Below are 19,814 nucleotides of genomic sequence, written 5' to 3' on the forward strand. Positions count from 1 at the left end.
TCACCATGCACAAGGCTTAACTCAAAGTGGAACAAGGACCTAAGAATAGCTAAACTGTGGAAGACCAAAGACCCTTCAACTAATAGAACAGAAAGTAGGCCCAAATATTCGTCATGTAAGATTAGGTCCTGACTTCCTTAAAAAGACTCCTAAAGTGCAAAAAATAAAAATCAAAAATTAATAAATGGGATAGATTCAAACTAATAAGCTTCTTCTCAGCAAAGGAAACAATAAATAACATGAAGAGAGTGCCCACAGAGTGGGAGAACATCTTTACTACATGCACAGTCAATAGAGCACTAATCTCCAGGATATATAAATAACTCAAAAATCTTAACACCAAACAAAAAAAAAACCACAATCAATAAATGGGCTGAGTAACTGAACAGACACTTCTCAGAAGAAGATATACAGTCAATCAATAAATATATGAAAAAATATTCAACATCTCTAGTAATTACAGAAATTGGAATCAAAACTACTCTAAGATTTCATCTCACTCCAGTCAGAATGACAATTATCAAGAATACAAGCAATAATAAGTTTTTTCAAGGAAGTGGGAATAAAGGTACACTCATACATTGCTGCTGGCCCTGCAAATTGATGCAACCACTATGAAAAGCAGTATGGAGATTCCTTAGAAAACTTGGAATGGAGCCAGACACAGTGGCACATTCCTGTAATCCCAGCATCTGGGGAGGCTGAGACAAGAGTATTCTGTGTTCAAAGCCAGGATCAAAATTGGGCTGGGGATGTAGCTCAGTGGTTGAGTGCCCGTGAGTTCAATTTCCGGTACCAAAAAAAGTAAAAAATAAATAAATTTGGAATGGAACCACCATTTGACCCAGCCATCCCACTTGATCTATACCCAAAGGACTTAAAATCAGCATACTGTAGTGACACAGCCACATCAATATTCATTGCAACTCAATTCACAATACTAAACCTTGGAAGCAACCACCAACCAATTGTATACATGAGTTAAATAGATGTCCTTCAACAGATAAATGGATAAAGAAACTGTGGTACATATACATAATGGAATATTACTCAGTATTAAAAGAGAATAAAATTATAGCATTTGCAGATAAATGGAAGGAGTTGGAGAATATCATGCAAAGCATAGTAGGCCAATCCCCAAAAAACAAAAGGCTGAATATTCTCTGTAACAAGTGGATGCTGACCCATAATGGCTGGGGAGGGCATGGGGGGATAATGGAGGGGGATAATGGATAATTGAGCAAAGAGAAGGAAGGAAAAGAGTGGGAGCATGGAAGCAGGAAAGATGGTGAAATGAGATGAACATCATTACCCTAGGTACATATATGACTGCACATGTGGTGCAACTCAACATAGTGTATAACCAGAGAAATGAAAAGTTGTGCTCCATTTGTGTACAATGAATCAAAATGCATTCTGATATCATGTATAACTAGTTAGAACAATTAAAAAATAAATGGCATAAGAACAAGTAGTTTGGGCTGGGGATATAGTTCAGTTGGTAGAGTGCTTGCCTAGCATGCACAAGGTCCTGAGTTCAATCCCCAGTACCACAAAGAAAAAGAAAAAAGAAGAACAAGTAGTTTATGTCTTTAAGGTACAAACCAGAATTCACACCTATTGCTATACCTATGTATTCTTCTTCATGGTAAATTTTCACCAGAAATTGTATGCATGAATTAACTAATGCCTTAGGAATAAACACAAATTGGTTCTCCTGAGGAAAATAAGCAACAACCCCATTTCATGTATATAGTTGAGAGTTAAGGAAGGAAACAAGGAATCCATGGATATTTTGTTGTGTAGGATATTCTTGCAAAAATAAAGTTTTTGCAATTTCGTGGGGGTTGTTAACCAGTCTTCATGAGTCAAAGCCAAAGCAAGGTACATTTGGATAAATTTTTTATTGTTTCCTTGGCTAAGTAAGAAGATAATGACCAAAATAAGGTGTCAACAAAGTTTTGGGATGACACATGTAGATTCCCTATTTTTAATGTCAATAGCATGGTGAGGTGCTTTAATTTATGGGCCCTTTTGCTTAACCTAAAATATTGATTGTAACACATCTTGTGAGTAATTTAGAGATTAAAAAATTTAAAAATATGAATCTTTCCAAATCAAATATTTCAAATGGAAGAGTATTTACTGATGCTATGAGAATTCAGGAACTTACCAGAGATAATAATCCTTCAGCCTTCAATGAAAGTAATAGTTGCTGCAGGGAAAAGGTAGACTAGACCCTACAACATCATTATCAGTTTACAGTTTCCTCTGGTGACAGAGGAAAAAACATGTAAGATACAGAACAAAAATATTTTTCCATGTCATGTAAGTAATAAACCAACTCCAGGTTGCTTAGAGGTGCAAAGCTAATAACAAGAGAGATGTCATTGGGAAAACAAAATTAAACTTTAGCAGCATAAAATCATGGACATGTTGCCAAATTAATACAAAGCAAGAGCAGAACTGAATGTGCTTCAGGTTACAAATGGAGATAGTGAGGAACCCTTTGACTCCAACCTAGTATTAGTGAAAAAACTAAAGATCATGAGAGAAAAGTCCAGGCTGACTGGAAGACATTTAAAAAAGAAAAAAAGAAAGAAACATATACAGTATTCTGCTTGTGACTGGTATTCCTTGTGAATTAATCTCTTTTATTGAATGAGGTGAATTTATTCCTGGCTTAGAGCTTACTGCTCTTAGAACATAATTCACGAATAGACAAATTGAATTACCCAGTTTCATTTTTGGGAAAACAACTGTGGTTTCTTCAGTAAAGATATAGGTAGGTAGGTAGGTAGATAGATAGGAACATTAATTATAAGGAAGTTTAGATTTCCATGCTCAAGAGTTTGAATTGAGAATAATGATTTGCTAATTGGAGTATGAAACTGCACATAGAAAACCACTCAAGAAATGATGGCTGAGGATTTTCTAAAGCTGAAGATATACATGAGGTAATATATTTCAGAAACCCAAAACAGAACAATAAGAAGATGAAAGGGGAGATGGAGAAGAGGAAAGGAGAATAGGGTGAACAGAGAGAGAGGAAGGGAGAAAGGGAAAGGAAGAGGAGAAAAAAAAGAAGAGAAAAGATTTCTACTTAGATATATTATTGTGAAACTTCAGAAGAGAAAGGGCAAGGAGAAAATCTTTGAAATGGCCAGATAAAAAGGTAAATAGTCTTAAATGCAGTGAAATTTAGTTGAATTTCTAGCTTCTTAAGCACAATTATAGAAGCCAGAAGATTTGGAACAATAATTCTCATTAACATTAGAATTGATTGGTCAATGTTGCACGTTGCAATTCTCAAGTAATCACTAAAACAGTTGTCAAAATGTATGACTTCCAAATAACAAATGAGAGAGTAATAAAAAAAATGACTAATCTAAAAGAATACAAGAAATCAAGGAGGAAAAATAACAAGAAAATAGATCATGTTGGGGAACATGGAAACCACATGGTAAGATGATACATTTAGAACCATATATATGAGTGTTATGGTTTGGATGTAAAATGTCCCCACATGTGAGAAAATGCAAGAAGGTTTAGAGAAAAAATGATTGGGTTATGAGAGCCTTAACCCAATCAGTGAATTAATCACCTATTAGGATTAATTGAGTGGTAACTAAAGGCAGGTGGGGTGTGGCTGGATAAGGTGGGGCACTAGGAGCCTGGCTTTGGGATATATATTTGTATGGCAAGTGGACATCTTTCTCTTCTGCTTTCTGATCATAATGTGAGCTGCTTCCCTCTGCTACACTCTCCCACCATGATGTCTTGTCTCACCTTGAGTCCTGAGAAATGGAGCCTGCTGTCTATGGACTGAGACCTCAGAAACTGTGAACCCCCAAATAAACTTTTTCTCTTCTCAATTGTGCTGGTCAGGTTTTTAAGTCACAGCAACAACAAAGCTGATTAAAACAACAAGGAATTGCCATAATTTAAAATAATTTTTTACCTAAAATATGGTTATATCATGTTTTAAAATTTCACTATATGCTATTTGCAAGAAGCATATCTAAAACATAGCATTGAGAAAAATCCAAATTTATAAATGGAAAAAATATAACAGTAATTAAAGAAAATTAGTTGATAATTTTAATATAATAAAGCCAAAAGTCAAAGACATTACTAAAGTTAAAGTGACTTCATAATGATAGAAGAATTTAATTTCCCAAGTAAAATATGAATTTTAATATTATCTTACCTAATAATCCTTTAATATACAAGTATGTCTTCCTATATAAAGTTTCAATATCCAAATTCTTATTAAAACAACCTACAAGAAGTTATCCAAAAATTCTACTCAAGGGTAGAAAACGTCCCAGAATCTACATACATATCACAACAAAAACCATTCACATTGCTCATAGCTCCAGGTTACAGTATGTGCAGTACTACGAATGTCCTTTTTCTAGTTGCTTAGCCCCTTAAAGTCTCCTGCTTCCTTCTGCCAACACCTTGAGCCCAAGTCAATCTAGGTTCAATTTAGATGGTATTTTGTTCTTATATCACCATACTTTCAGTGAAATGGAAAAGAATATATACAGCAAAATTTGCTTTTAAATGTATCCAAAAGTTTAATATGTTGCCTTTTAAAAGGAGAGATGGTTTAAATAAGAAAGAGCTTCTAGGCAGCAGGCTCCTAGTGTTCTGAAATATTTCATTTTTAATATGAGCAATGATATTCACATGATATATAGTTCTTCATTAATTTTATAGAGTTTTGCAAACATTCTATGTGGTTAGTATGAAGTAGAAAATACCATAGATGGCTTAGTATGACCTAATATGTCAAAGAGAATAAATCTCACCAAAATATAGACCCTCAGTGAAGTTTCTGGCATCCAATTATATATATATTTCCTGTCAAGACACCCCTAAAAAGTGAAAGATAAGTTGTTGAATCTGTAAACACCTATCACCAATGTAAACACATGATGTTTGTTGGACCACTATGAATTGGGGAGGGATTTGTGTGTGATATTTTGCTCAGTTGACATCAGATCTTACAAACTTTGAGACATTGAGCATAAAAGAAGGGTTGCCAGCTTATCCAGGATGCAGGCATGAAGTTCTGCCAGTGCTCACTAAGGATCCAGAAGTTCCAATATGGCCAAAGTGTCTGTGGCAGATCAAGAGGTTGATTCCAGATTGTCAAACCTATTTAAAAGCACATCTGTGGAACTTTTAGTTCTGAGTAAATGTATGCCCTCTTTGATAATTAGTTTCTTTAAAAAAATAGTTCTTGGCCTACTATTTGGCCCTAGTAGAAAAAGAATACCTGATCACAGAAGACCATCATAAATTGTTTTAGCTGATCCATCAATGTAAATATCAGAGCATTTTTAATGGGATTGGGCATAAATTGGTTTAATGGGCTAGTGACTCACAATCCCAATGTGCTTATTTCTATCACAATGCCACCTCTTCCTCAATCCTCATATTTGTCATGATTGTCTGTGGGAGTGGGGGAAAGTTTGGCTTACAGATCAATATGCTCAATATTTGACACTAACTAGAACTAGAGTGCTGAAAGTTTTAGCTCTACTCAGAAGTAGCCCCAATAGTCTGTAACAAATGGAAATCCCCCCACTGAGAGTAACTCCAAACTGTAAATACAATAGTAGACTTTACCTAGGGGTAAAAAGTGGCTTGAGATACAGATTCATATCAATTCACGGCCAATGCCTGATGACTGACTGGGTGGTCAGGGACATGGGAGTGTCAAGCTTGTGGAAGGGACATCCAGGAAGTTTATGGAAGACATATGAGATTATGTCTCTCAAAATAGATTCAGAGTATAAAGATACTTGTTATATTAATACGCTCCGCTGAAGAAAAAGGTTACTCATTATGCAATTTCTTATTATACAGAAAACGAGAATGTAAGCTTTATACAAGCCTAAAATATTATTATCCTCTCCAAATGCCCACACAGTTTAGCCTTTTTTTCTGGACTAATGCAAATCCAAATAAGTAAATAAATATTGTGATAAATATTGGAGAATTCTCGTGAAAGCTGGGCTTGGCAAGGAGCGCTTGGCAGGAGCGCGCATGCTAAAGTGGGGCAGGAGACAGACAGGAACCACCACCAAGGGGTCTGGGTTTGTCACTTCTGGAATCTCTGCAATCCGTTGTCGCTGCATCCTCACTTTGCTGCCTTGACTGCCTGCAACCTGGTGCTGATCCTGCACAGTCTGTGAGAGCCCCTGGAAACTGGAGAATCCTTCAATGGCTGGCAAGACCTCGGACCATAGCCTGGTTGACCATGAGGAATGCTGGCTAGGCAGGCACTGAGAGATGCTAGCAAGCCATGAATTTGATATCTGCTTTACCTGGGTACAGAAAAGGGCAATCTGAACCCTCTGGAAAGTGCTGAATACCATTGATTAGATGTGGCTGCCAGCTGCAAGTGGTGAGGATTGGGAGCCTCGATGAGCCACACTATGGGAGTCTGACTGACCTCAATAAAGCACAAATTGCTGCCAAGAAATGGAGGCCCACCTCCGATTGGTCCTGATCATCCCTGCTACAGCAATTTCAGTAAGGATCACATATATGCAGGCCTTACTGAGGATCAGCTACCCTTCTGTGAAAGTGTGAAGACCACTATTGCCTAAGTTCTTCTCTTCTGAAATGAATAAATCCCTCACCAAATCAAGGAGGGGAAACGAGTTCTGACTGCCATCCATGGCAACAGCTTTAAGGGCATCACTGAGCATTAGGAGTGTCTCTCTGAAGAGGCCATCATGGAGTTGAACTTGCCAACTGGTATTCCCATTGTCTATGAATTGGACAAGAACTTGAAGCCCATCAAGCCCATGTAGTTCCTGGGGTTGAAGAGACCTTTGGTGAAACTGTCGCTGCTCAGAACAAGAAATAAATGCAAAACAGTACACACTTGTACCAAGGAATGCCCTGCCCATCCTTTCCTCTGCACCTATCTCCTGCATGTATCACACTGACCATATCTGTAGGCATTTTAAGTTGCAACTGCTAATGGGGAATGGTAGCTTTCATTTTAATTTTAACATTTAGTCTCCTGCACCCACTCTCTTCATAGAATCTAGTCAGAATAGGACCCTGGGACACAGATTGTCAGTCCAAGCCCAGGTAAGGCTCCTCTTATTCGGGAGAGTTGAAGTAGTGATTCTGGCTTTTTCTAAGTGCCATATAAGAACCTCCTTTAGAACAGAATAGGGAGGAACTAATAAAGAAGAAGCCTGAGAAGAGAGACAATTTATGTTCCTGAGATCCCATTCTGCACTATACTGTAGTCAGGTCTTAGGGTCGGGCAAGGGAAGGGAGCCTCTAGTTATTCCAGTGAAATATAAATGTAACTCAATGGCAATTTAAAAAAAAAGCTATTTCCTCCCTGACCCCAGAGGAGCTAGTTCTAGAAGGTTGGTATCAATACTGAATTAAGTTTGTGTTACACTTACTTTCATAAAAATAAAAACATGTATATATATATAATACCACCCTTCTGGTGTTTCTAGTGGTGATTAAATAGTCCCACTTGTGATTACCAGAAAATAAGCCATTTCTCACAACATGTGGGATAAGCTCCTTGGCCTCTAAGGTATGTATATCTTTCTATATATCTTAGAATTCCTCCTCTGCCTTGTTTTGTAGTAGCAAAATGCATCTTGATCATGTGTAAGTGTGTCTTTCACTCTGATTTCTGAACCATGTTCCAGTTGCTTGGCCCTGCCACGAGGGGCCAGTACTCATTTTAAGCATACCTGTACAAAATCTTTTGTCCAGATCAGTATGCCAAAAGAGTGATATGAAATTTAAAAAAAGAAGAAGAAAATGTAATAATATGCATATGTCACATTCTTTAAGTGAAATTCAATATGAAATTTTCAAAAGAATAACCAAAAGCCAATTCTTGTGAAAATTTTAGAATTCCATAGACTAACAAGAAAATATTCTTGCAATTAGCAATATGTAAAGGGAAAAATAATGAGATTAACAAATTTTATGACCTGTTGGATTTAGCCATAATGATAACCAAAGTAAATGTATAGCCTCGAATGTTTTGCTAATTACCAAAAAAAAAAAAAAAAAAAGACGAAAATCTATGGATTCTTTTATTTTTTTTACAGTTATTTATTTTAAGAATCTAGAAAAATAAGATACAAAATACAAAGGAATAATTAATAGAAGGAGGAAATATGGTGGAATAGAGAAAGGGTACATTTTTTAGCAACTCCGTTGCCTGGGATTCAAGCAGCAGGAGTGTGACTTCTCAATGAAGTGGGGGACAGAGGGATTCACTGAAATGCAATACTGGACGGTAAGAGAATCTTAGAGACACAGAAAGTCAGGTTCTTTGAACATAGGATGAGAAAGAGTACTTTGGAGCTAGGCTGGTGGCACCAGCAACACCAGTTTATCTCAGAGGGGAGGAGTGACTGGCAGAAAGAGACAAAAACAGAGTGAATAAATTTGGCACAAAAGAATCTGTAGAACAGAGAGACAGTCTGCACGATAATCTGTTGTTTGAAAAGTACTCTGCATTTTTTGGAGAGCTAAAGCAAAGGGCCATCTTGAAACACCCACATTGTGGCTTTCTGCTTCAGAGCCCAGGAGATCAAAGTAGAATGTTTGCTGTGTTTTTCTCACCTAACCAGTGGAGTATAGCCAAAGTTATGGCATGTAACTGTTAAGGCTAGATGATTAAAGACATTGCTGCTTTCATTTGTGTTCTTAGGTCACTTGTTCTAGAGGAAGGTGGCTACTGTATTGTGAGAACATGCTAGTAGCTTGAGAGTGATTTCCATATGATGAGGAGCTGAAGCCCTCTAACAGCCAATGCCAAGTTACCAGCCAAGAGTGAGCAATCTAAATTAGATCCCTCAGCCCTTGTTAGTCCTTCAGAAAGCTGCAATTCTAATCACAGTCTTAATTATAGGGATTTCTCTATGGCATTTTGAGTGATAGAGGCATAATTTTCAAATAATGCTGTCTTATAATTCTTCTAACAAATAAAATAGTGTAATCTCTGGAATGAGGAATGCATGTGGAAGTATGTATAGAGAAAGGTGAAAAAAAGAATAAATAATAAATGAAAGAGCAGAACAAAGGGAGAAAAGACTTATTCTATTATTAGTGGAAAATGAGAAACTAGAAGAGGATTGATTAAAGTGAAAAAAGCAGGGGAATATGTCCATAAATCTCTGTGACACAAGAATTGCATGTACATTACAAATAATTATCATTTTATGATGGGTCTGAATTTTCATGGTGTCAATGAATAAATTGATATTCATAGGTAAATCTTCTTCATCTCACATACTGAATTCCTTTTAGAATCACAGAAAACATCATTCCAACCCCATCCTCTAGATTCCCAGAAAACTATTGTAGCACACTGCTCTGCAGAAAAATTGGGCTCATTTTGGTGCCAGAATCTAAAGAGAAACAAAGGTAAATAGAATTATTCAATGAATGCATAGTGACTGATCAGAAAGTATATAAGTTTGATGCTTAGCAAAATTGGGTTGAGAATGAGAGAACATTCTAACAGTTTCTACCTTTTCTCATACTGCCCCTCACCAAAAATTTAAGTAAGGAAGCACATTTTCATGTGTTTGTCTAACATTCTCCATGATGTGGTGAACCTCAGCCTGCAATCTGATGTTGACTTCCTCCTTTTTACAGAGCCATTTTCCTGACCTAGCTTATTAACAATTTCTTTCTTACCAGCACATCATAGAAGCTTCCTCTTTATATCCATTTATAAAGAAGCATTTACATGCTTCTTGATAAGCTTCTCTGTTCTCATACAGCTGCCTTAAATGAACATCAGGTACCTGAGTCTAAACATAAATAAGTTACCCTGCCTCTGAGGAATACACTATGGAGCAGGGCTGGGTAGTTGGTCATTAGTTTTGGAATTAAAGACAATTTTACTACTAATTTATCTTGCTACTAATCAAACAAATTAATCTTCTCAGGGATTAGATTCCTCATCTACAAAAACAAATCTTAATAAAGGTGTCTAGATAACTCACAAGATTGTGTGAGAGTAAAATAAGGTAGTACATAATTAAATTCCTTTTTAAAGGCCACAAAAGAATAATTACATAATTGTTAAATTACACATAGTTCTAACCCATATATTTTGAATATTACTTATTAGAATTAATTTAAGTGGCTACTTATGTTTACAAGTCTATAGAAAACAATGCAATGACTAAGAGCACCATTTTTTGGATAGCCATGGGATTGAAACCAAGTTTCTCATCATATTCATTCAATAATCTTGAGCAAACTTTTTCATTTTTCCTCTGAAAATTGAATTCTAAAACAGAGAAGTTTTCTCAAAATTTACGAGTGTTCACTTAGTAAGAATTTAATAATGGTTAGATTATGTTATCATCATTATAATTATTAATATTAATAGTCTCAAGATCTTAACAAAATTTTCTAGATTTTCTAAGTGTTCAAGGTCCTAAATTTCATTAATCTAGGTCTGAACTCACCTGACATTTTTTTCAAAAGGTGTATGATCAATCCATTGCCAATTATTATTACCTTGTGGATCAGAGAGCCCCAGAAAATAAGAAAATGTTTCATTCAACTGCTGGATAATGAAATTCTGCATGAAAAAAATAGGACTTAATAGACTTTGGAATTTCCTTATTAAACAGAATAAGTGTTTTTAATATCCTTTAAAGTATACTAAGAAAACACAGGATGCAAGGAACAGTCACATGGTGGCACACTAACCAAATATGCAGGCAAAAAACATCATCATTGCAAGGAGAAAGTGCTAACCCATAAATTCCCACCATTCATTCTTTTATTTACCAAGAAGGGTTTTAAATGGCCATAAGTTCATTTTTGTGCTTTTAACCACTTTTTTATTTTATATGTTAAGATGCTGTGATGGTTAGTTTTATGTTTCTACCTGACTGGGCCAAGGGGTGCCCAGATTAAAACTTTATTTCTGGGCATGTCTGTAAGTATGCTTCCAGGTATTATTAGCATCAGAATATGCAGAATCAGTAAGTAGATTGCCCTCCTCAGGGTGGATGAGCATCATCCAATTTGTTGAGAGGAACAGAATAAAAAACAAAGGAAGGTATGATTTGTCTTATATTTCATATTCTTTGCAATCAATGATTCCTGGACAAAGTTATGAAATAAATTTTGTCGTATTCAACTATAAAGTAATAAACATGCTTTAGGGCAACAGTAAAAAAGAAAACGGAGGAATTTATCCTGTTTTCTTTGCTGTCTGCCTGACCAAGCTGTTATACCATTGGCTCCCCTTATTTTCAGGACTTCAGATCTGAACTGCAGTTAAATCACTGATTTTCTTGAGTGTCCTGAAAATTCAGCAAAGTTGCAGGATACAAAATCAAAATACAAAAATCAGTAATATTTTCTTACACTAACAATAAACAACCTGAAAAGAAAATTAAGGAAGAAATAAATTTACAATAAAATCTAAAAAAAAAATACTTAAAAAAAAAACTTAACCTAGGTCATGAGAGACATTGACAAAGAAAAATAAAGAAGACACAGATAAATGGAAAAGCATTTCATGTTCATAGATTGGTAAAATTCATATAGTTAAAATATCCATACTCTCCAAAGCAATCTACAGATTCAAAGTGATCCCTATCAAAATACAAATGTCATTTTTCACAGGTATAGGAAAAAATCTTAACATCCATGTTGAATCTCAAAGGACTCCTGATAGGCAAAGCAATCTTTAAAAAAAAAGAACAAAGAAGACTCCTACTTTCTGATTTCAAAATATATTCTAAAACTGTTTTGTAATCAAAGCAGTATAGTAATAGCTTGCAGACAGACATATAGACCAACGGAAAACAATCAGAGTCCAGAAATAAATCTTGACATATGTGGTCAAATTATCTTCAACAAGGTGCCAAGACCACACAATGGAGAAAGTATCATCTCTTTAATAAATGATGCTGGATATACTGCATATCCAAATACAAAAGAGTAAAGTTGGGCCTTTATCTATGATAAACACAAAAGTTACCCAGATATTTCAAAAATCTGAATGTAAGGTGTAAAACTGTAAAACTCCTAGAAGAAAACATAAGGGGAAATCTTCCTGACATTGGAAAAGGCAATGTATTCTGGAATATGACACCAAAAGCACAGGTAAAAAAGCAAAAATATACCAATAGGACTATATCAAACCAAAAAGCATCTATGCAGCAAAATAAGCAAACAACTAATGAAAAAGTAGTCCATTTAATGGGAGAAAATATTTGGAAATCATAAATGACAAGTTGTTTATATCCGAACTGCAGAGAACACATACAACCTAACAACAGCAAAATAAGTAACCCAATTAAAACATGGGTGAAATACCTGACTAAACTTTTCTCCAAATAAATATACAAATGGCCAATAAGCATATATAACAATGTTCAACATCACTAAGCATTAGAAGAAGGCAAATGAAAACCTTGAGATATCACCATATACCCACTAAAATTGCCAGAATAAAAAGAAAAAATAGAGAATAGCAAGTGTTGGCATATGTAAATATATTCATATGAATGAATATCATTCCACCTTAAAAAGGAAAAAATGCTGTTACAAGCAACAATATAGATGAACCTTGTAGACATCATGCTAAATGAAATAAGCCAGTCACAGAAAGAGAAATATGATATGATTCCACTTACATGAGGAATCTAAAGGAGTCAAACTACAGAAGCAAAAGATGGAAGAGTGATTGCTGTGGCCTTTGTAGATTGAAAAATGGGTAGTTGTTGTTCAGTGGAAAGAGAGTTTCAGTTTTGCAAGATGAAAAATCCTAGAAATCAGTTGCACCAAAATGTGAACACAATAAACACAACTGAACTATGCACTTAAAATGGGTAAGAGTTAATTTTGCTATATTATTTGCTACAATTAAAAGATGTTTGATGAAAACTAAAGATGGGAAAAGTACCTGTTCTGCTTCTGTATTAATCACCACCAAATGTGCCCCCATTTCAGCACATTTCTCTTCACTCTTAGCCCAAAAATGTTGCTCAGTAGAAATGAGGTAACAACTTGAACCAAATGGCTTCCAAGTACTTGGGCAACATCCCCAGACTTTTTCTGTATTATATGAAAGAAATGTGATTGCAAGGTGAGAAAAATTAGATGAAAGAGATATGTTCTATACACATAAAATTTCCAGGATCTGTGGTTGTTATCTAGAGTTGGTTTCTTAATTCAGGTATTAACTTTTCTCTGAATTATATAATTTGGGGGTCATAGAATTGATGTTAAGTAAACATTCTTAAATATTAAGTCTTCAATATTGAATAAGTTAGCCTACTAAATTCCTCTGGGTTTTTTGTTTGTTTGTCTTTCAATAATTGACTACTGAGTTAGCCTACAAAATTCCTCTGTTTTTTTGTTTGTTTGTTTGTTTTCCAGTAATTTACTACTGGGGCTGGAGTTGTGGCTCAGTGGGAGAGCGCTTGCCTAGCACATGCGAGGCACTGGATTTCATCCTCAGCACCACATAGAAATAAATTTTAAAATAATAATAATTGACTACTGTTGTTGGAGATTTTTTAGTCCTGTTGTTCCCTGTCTCTTATACATCATAAGTTCAAAGTTGTCTTGAAGTTTTAAATGACTAACACAGATGAATCTGGAAATCCAATTCTACTCATGGATCTTGAATAAGCCACCAAGTTTTAGGTTTTTGAAATGTAAATTATAACTATTAGAATTATGCCTCATTAATTATGCCTGAATAGAATTCTGGTTCTACTATTTATTTCATGTGTCTTTAAGCTAGTTATACTACCTCCTCCTCCTCCTCCACCCCTTTTATTTTTTCTTCCTTTTTATTAACCTTTTAACATTGGGTATCAAACCCAGAGCCTCAAACATGCTAGGCCAAATATCTACCACTGAGCAACTCCACCAGCCCAATATTACCTCCTTGAGTCTGTTATTTCATCTATAAAATAGAAATAATAAAAGCAACAAATTCATGGGGGATTTAGTCACATAATACATGAAAAACATTATAGAAGATACTTAACTCAGAATAATTACTCAATAAATGTCACCTACCACTAATTTTATCACAGTATCAAGCAATTTAAAGTGTTTTAATGATCAGTTCTCTCCCTTTTTCTCTTAGAAGTATCAGTTTGTAGGATTGAAGAAATTGATACCTAGCCATATATAAATTCACTGCCATATTTTTATTAGACATATACTCAGCATGACTTATACTATATGTATAATTTTAGCATAATATATATGTATGCTTAAATAATTAATTCTTTAGATTTGCTTTGAATTTTTACCAAGGTATAAAAATAGAGTGCTGGTAATGTGACTCAGTGGTAGAGCATCAGTTAAGCATAACAAGGCACTGAGTTCAATCCTCTACACAGCAGAAAGAAAAAATAATAATATATGTAGTCTTCTAGAGGTTTTTTTAAATTTCACATCATTCGTTCATATTATTACATACAGACTTATGTTAATCATTTCTGTTGTAACATATTAAATGATGAAAATATATAGACTTATTCTTCCTTTAGACTTATTCTTCCTTTTATAATGCTACAAAATGAATAAAATAGACAACATATTTATCAATTTACTATTAGTTGCTTTTAGAACATTACTTATGCATTCCATTCACTAAGGATTCCTGCTTTTTACAATGCTCCTCAAAGTGCATATTAATGTATGAATTTTAAGATTTAATTATCTTTTTCAATGGTGGGTTTTGGCTTTGTCAATTAAGTTACATACTGAAACATTTTTCATATGTCAAATATATCAAATCTCAAAAAGTTGACCAAAAACAAATTGAAAACTCAGTGGCAAAGGTTTCTTAGAATTTGTGAGGTCCTGTGTGCAATCTACAACTACAACAACAAAATATTCATTTTATAAAATTTATAAAATAAATATTTAAACTTGTACAACAAATATTGTAAATATATATGTTCTTATGTAAATGCTGATTTTAAATCCTTCAGCTATATGCCAGGGAGTGGTATAACTGTCAAATGGTGGTTACATTCTTCATTTTTTGAGGAATCTTCATACTGCTTTTCAGAGTGGTTGAACCAATTTGTAGTCCCACCAACAATATATGAATGTAACCTTTTCCCCACATCCTCTCAAACACTTATTATTGCTTGTATTTTTGATAATTTCCATTCTGGCTATAATTTTAATTTTCATTTCTCTAATTGCTAGAGATGTTGAACATTTTTTCATATATTTGTTAATCATTCTATGTTTAAATATATAATTATATATTTATTTATATATTTATAAAGATAAATATTATAAACATAAATATACATAAATATGCTTATATATAAATTTATATATTTATTTACTCATAAATATATAAATACAAAATTTATAAATATTTATTTATAAAAGAAATTTTTTTATAAAAAATCCACTGTGCTAAGAAAACCATAGGTCAGGGAAAGCAAAGAAACCATGCTTTGGGTTCCCTTGCAACATATTCTTGCCAAATACCTAAAAAGAAAAAAATTAACATCTCATAGAAATGGAAAGAAACATCTGCCTTCTCCTCATCTTTAAAAGGTTTTGCCATAGCAATAGGGTATTCATTACTCCTGAAAAACAAGAGTCTGACACCTGCATAGATTTGGAAGCATTAAGACCATAAGACCTCCATAGACATGCACTTTGCATCTCTTTGGTATTTTGCACCATAGTGTAAAGCAGGCAACAATCCTGAATTTAATTCTCCAACATCTGATGGTATTAGGAGTGTGTTTTGGAGTGTGGTGATCTAAACCTGAAACAATCTGGCCAGTAATAAAGCTAGTGATAAGAATGAAGAAGGATAGTATTAATTGGGAAACTTACTTATCAAAAATGGGAATTTATTTTAATAAAGGGTGAAAATAATGTGGAAATTGTGAGAATTATTATTTCCAGAGTTAACTTGAGCAAACATGTGTGGATGTTGACAGCATTCATCAAGATCAAGAATTTCAATATATCTTGATATACATAACTAAAGCCTGATATGAGCATATAAGTTTAGAGACACTTTGAAGATATCCAAGCAAAAACACTCTCTCTCTCTCTCTCTCTCTCTCTCTCTCTCTCACACACACACACACACACACACACACACACACACACACACTAGAATACACCAATCTTGAGCTCAACCCTGAGTTTTCTGCGAGAAAGGGAAAGTGTAGATAAACATTGTAAATCTTTACCTGTCACCGTTGTCCCTTCACTGAAGCAGATTAGATTTGAATGATATGTATGTAGTACAGACAGTCTTTTGTCATATTTGTTACTTGCAAAATGGTAAGTCACTGAAAAGGAAAGAAAAGGATGAGAATCCACCCATAGAGCCTCATGCTTTCTATCTGTACCAAGCCAGCTTACTTCCCTCCCCACCACTCTTCTTCCTTATGCAAGCCAGTAGAGACCAGCCTGAATTATGCTTGCTTATATTCATTTATCTTACTTGTTTGTCTGTCTGACGATTTATTTTTGTCTCTTCCCCCACTATAATTTAAACTCTAGATTCTACAGCAGAGATTCTGTTTTCTACATCACTTACTTGCAAATACCTAGAAAAATGACTTGCAACAAACCATGTACAGATATTTATTGACTTCCTGGAAATCTGGTACACATTATTTTAGTAATCTTGAAGAAGTCACAGGTTATATGAATATTTTCTAAATACTTCTGATTGCATGTAGCTATAGATAAACATGGTATAAATAACAACCAAGGGGAAACTTTAAACATTTGGAGATATTCTAAATATCTGCATGTCTCAAATAAAAACTACCTTTCTTGTTCATGGGTGTGCATGTTAAACAACATTAAACAAAATCTATTATCTCTCAGGTCCTGATTTGACTCTTCAATACTATTTCTCTTCTTTCACTTTTGCCTACTACTAAAGATCAATACTTTTACAAATTTCTACCTTTCTCTTGGCCCATGTTTGGCATCCTGAATTTCTGCTTCTTGACTAATGAAATTACTATTATTAACTCTCTTCTCTCTTGCACTTGATCTAGAGAACCAAAATATTTTATAACTTTGGTGATAATGATCTGTGTTTTACTTAACATTGATAGATTTATTTACTTCTCAAAGGAAAGTTCATGTGTAGCAAGACTCTGACATAGCAAGCAACTTTCACTCCCTTACAGACTATTCAAGAACTATTTTTATTCACCTTATCAGTGAATAGAAAATCAAATTATAGATTGGACTAAAAAAACTATGTTTGAGTTTTCTCACACAATGAACTTGAGATATTTATTTAGAGGCAAATGGAAAAAGGAAAGAATATTTTATCTCCTTACACTGTCATTATCTCATCTGAATTATTTTCCTCTCATATTTAAAGAGACACCCACATGAGTCAAAGACCCCTATCTAAACTGTAATCATTATGAAAACAATCAGAGTTGTCTTCCCAATACAGGGATTTTTTGACTAGAAAACACATGATCAATGGGGGACCCAGTATTGAAAGATGGTACCTTAGGGGATCTACAAATAACACCCATGCACCTGGGAGGTCATGATTCAGCAAATGTTAACAAAGCCAGATAAAGTAAATCTATAAGATGCCATTGTTGAAAGATAGAGAAATAGCAAGAAAGGTAGGAAGCAAAATCAAGAAAAGCATGCCATTCTGAGTAAGAGCTGACCTATTTGTAAGGTATAGTAGGATGAATCCCAGGGAATCTTTACAGAACATGAGAGAAAGAACCAAGAAAAAATGGCACCTCAGTGCCAAACTTACCGACACAGCTCACAATGAAACAAGCACTGAGGAGTATGATGGAAATCAGAGCAATGGACCAGAGCTTCAAGGACCAGCAGACTCTCTTCTCTATCAGACCAACAAGACAAATGCAAACCTCTCAGGATAGATAAAATTGCTCTGAAACACAGAGCAATCTGGACAAAATTCATCAGGCAACTGTAAATTCCATTTCCATATACTTTCTTTCTTATTATTATATTCTTCTACTGATCACCTTTCTTGAATGATTAATGTTGTCTTCTATGTTCATGTTTGATTACTTATTCTTATAAGTGCTTCTGACTCAGAGATATTATTCTTTCTTTCAAATTCCCAATTCTACTGCCTTGGCACAATCTCTATTGCTTAAATCTGTCCATTTTCTACCCCTTCTTTCCAGATGACTCTTATCATATCATACATGTCTAACTTGCTATCTGGAGAAAAAAAATACTCACCTCCACCTTGAGCTTGCCTTTCTTGTATCATTATGTGAGTCTCTGTGTGTTCAGAAGTTTCTAGAACCTTTTGTATCTCTCTGTCTTCCTGAAAATGTTACCCAGAGACCAGTTTTCATTCAAAGAGGCCAAGGCTCAGATAATAACAGTTCCACACTCTGATATGACTAATAAATGTCCAATGCTAATACATAAAGATCTAAAGTTTCCAGTGATTCAAAGACGTGGGAAAAACGAAAGAGGAAATTGAGAAACATACCCAAAACTGTTCCTGAAAATCTTAACAGAAATATTCAGATCATTTATTCAGTTTCTAACATGAAGTTTCTCTTTAATTCCTATTCATTCCAGCATACAAAAGAAAATAAATTACATGCCCTAAAAGAATTTATCTGTTGGCCTAAATAAATTGCTACCTAACACACCTTTATATTGGGTACTTCTTTTATGTAATGCTTAATTTCACATGTCCTAAGAAGTAAAAAAAAAAAAAGTCTGGTTGAATCAATATGGCTTAATGGTTAATAAACAACAGAAAGACCCATGAACATTGTTTCAAAACTGTTACTCAGGCTCTACAGCCATTTTCAAGACCCAAACAACCACCAGATGCTTTTCCCAGGATGGTGATTGTTGTACATGTTCCATCTTCCTCTGACTCTATGGCAATTAAGTAAAAACAGCAAGATGCATTTGGTTTCTTATAAGCTATATATATATATATATATATATATATATATATATATATGTGTGTGTGTGTGTGTGTGTGTGTGTGTGTGTGTGTGTAAATATATATATAAATATATATATTTACATTAAAATTACTTGCAGGTAATGTTTGTGATTTGTTAAACATTATAATTTCCTGCAGCAATTATGACATTCCCATTCTTCTTTAGAAGAAACATATATATTATTTGAAGAAAATGATACTGCAGCAGTGAAGAGTTTCAGAAGTGAATGAGGAAAAATGTACCTGAAAATAGTCAACCAGCTACAAGGTATCCCCCACCACTTCAGATTCTCAGTGAAAGCCCGTACTGTGGGGTCTATGATACCTTCTTTAGAACCTGAGAAAATGATGCAGTGTATGCATTTTTAGGCTTGATGGCACCATCTGGTTCAAAGCAAGCAGAAGGCCAGGCAAAGCAGTAAGCATGAGCCTTAAGCATTTTGTCTTAAGCATCTTGAAAAATGAGTCTCTATTGCTTTTATAAAATAACAAAATTATCTTGGCTTCAAAGGAAATATGCTTAATGTTGTAAGAAATAGTTTAGTTTGTGTTCTTGCATCCAAACAAAGTAAATACATAATTAAAATGTGAATATTATGGTGAGGAAAATGGAAGATGAACATAAAATTTTAAGTAGATATCATGGGATAGTATTATAATCTGCCAAGGCATTTATGTACTTCAGTGATTTTACAAAGAAAGCACCCTTGTTTTCAAAATATTTTTATTGTAGCATCAGGGTATCTGCAGTTCAACATTAAAAAATTTAAAAAGAAGAGAGAATCTGTCTCTTGTTCACAAGTTGCCT

General features: G+C 34.4%; 1 protein-coding gene and 2 pseudogenes across 1 annotated transcript; 2 read left to right on the forward strand and 1 right to left on the reverse strand.

Moving 5' to 3' along the window:
- The first annotated feature begins 6,306 nt into the window (after positions 1-6,306).
- LOC143398331 (phosphoglycerate mutase 1-like) lies at positions 6,307-6,971 on the forward strand (annotated as a pseudogene).
- A 1,286-nt stretch (positions 6,972-8,257) lies between these two features.
- On the reverse strand, positions 8,258-18,342 carry LOC143396671 (C-type lectin domain family 6 member A-like). Its single transcript, XM_076852617.1, has 6 exons — positions 18,274-18,342; positions 17,813-17,902; positions 16,251-16,352; positions 12,959-13,110; positions 10,500-10,615; positions 8,258-9,425 (listed from the first exon to the last, which is right to left on the reverse strand). Exons 1-6 carry the CDS (start codon positions 18,302-18,304, stop codon positions 9,281-9,283), a joined length of 636 nt encoding a protein of 211 aa, XP_076708732.1. The 5' UTR covers positions 18,305-18,342; the 3' UTR covers positions 8,258-9,280.
- Positions 18,343-18,896: 554 nt separating this feature from the next.
- Positions 18,897-19,428, forward strand: LOC143396672 (adapter SH3BGRL-like; annotated as a pseudogene).
- Positions 19,429-19,814: the final 386 nt, after the last annotated feature.

This window comes from Callospermophilus lateralis, chromosome 4 (assembly GCF_048772815.1).
Source record: "Callospermophilus lateralis isolate mCalLat2 chromosome 4, mCalLat2.hap1, whole genome shotgun sequence".
In the NCBI taxonomy this organism is placed as follows: Eukaryota; Metazoa; Chordata; class Mammalia; order Rodentia; family Sciuridae; genus Callospermophilus; species Callospermophilus lateralis.

Coding starts and splice junctions, on each gene's coding strand:
- LOC143396671 (XM_076852617.1), bottom strand. CDS start 18,304: ATGATACAAGAAAGGCAAGCTCAAGGTGGAG. Junction 17,903..18,273: donor AAGGCAAGCTCAAGGTGGAG/GTGAGTATTTTT, acceptor TTGGTCTGATAG/AGAAGAGAGTCTGCTGGTCC. Junction 10,616..12,958: donor TTAATACAGAAGCAGAACAG/GTACTTTTCCCA, acceptor TTTTTCATGCAG/AATTTCATTATCCAGCAGTT.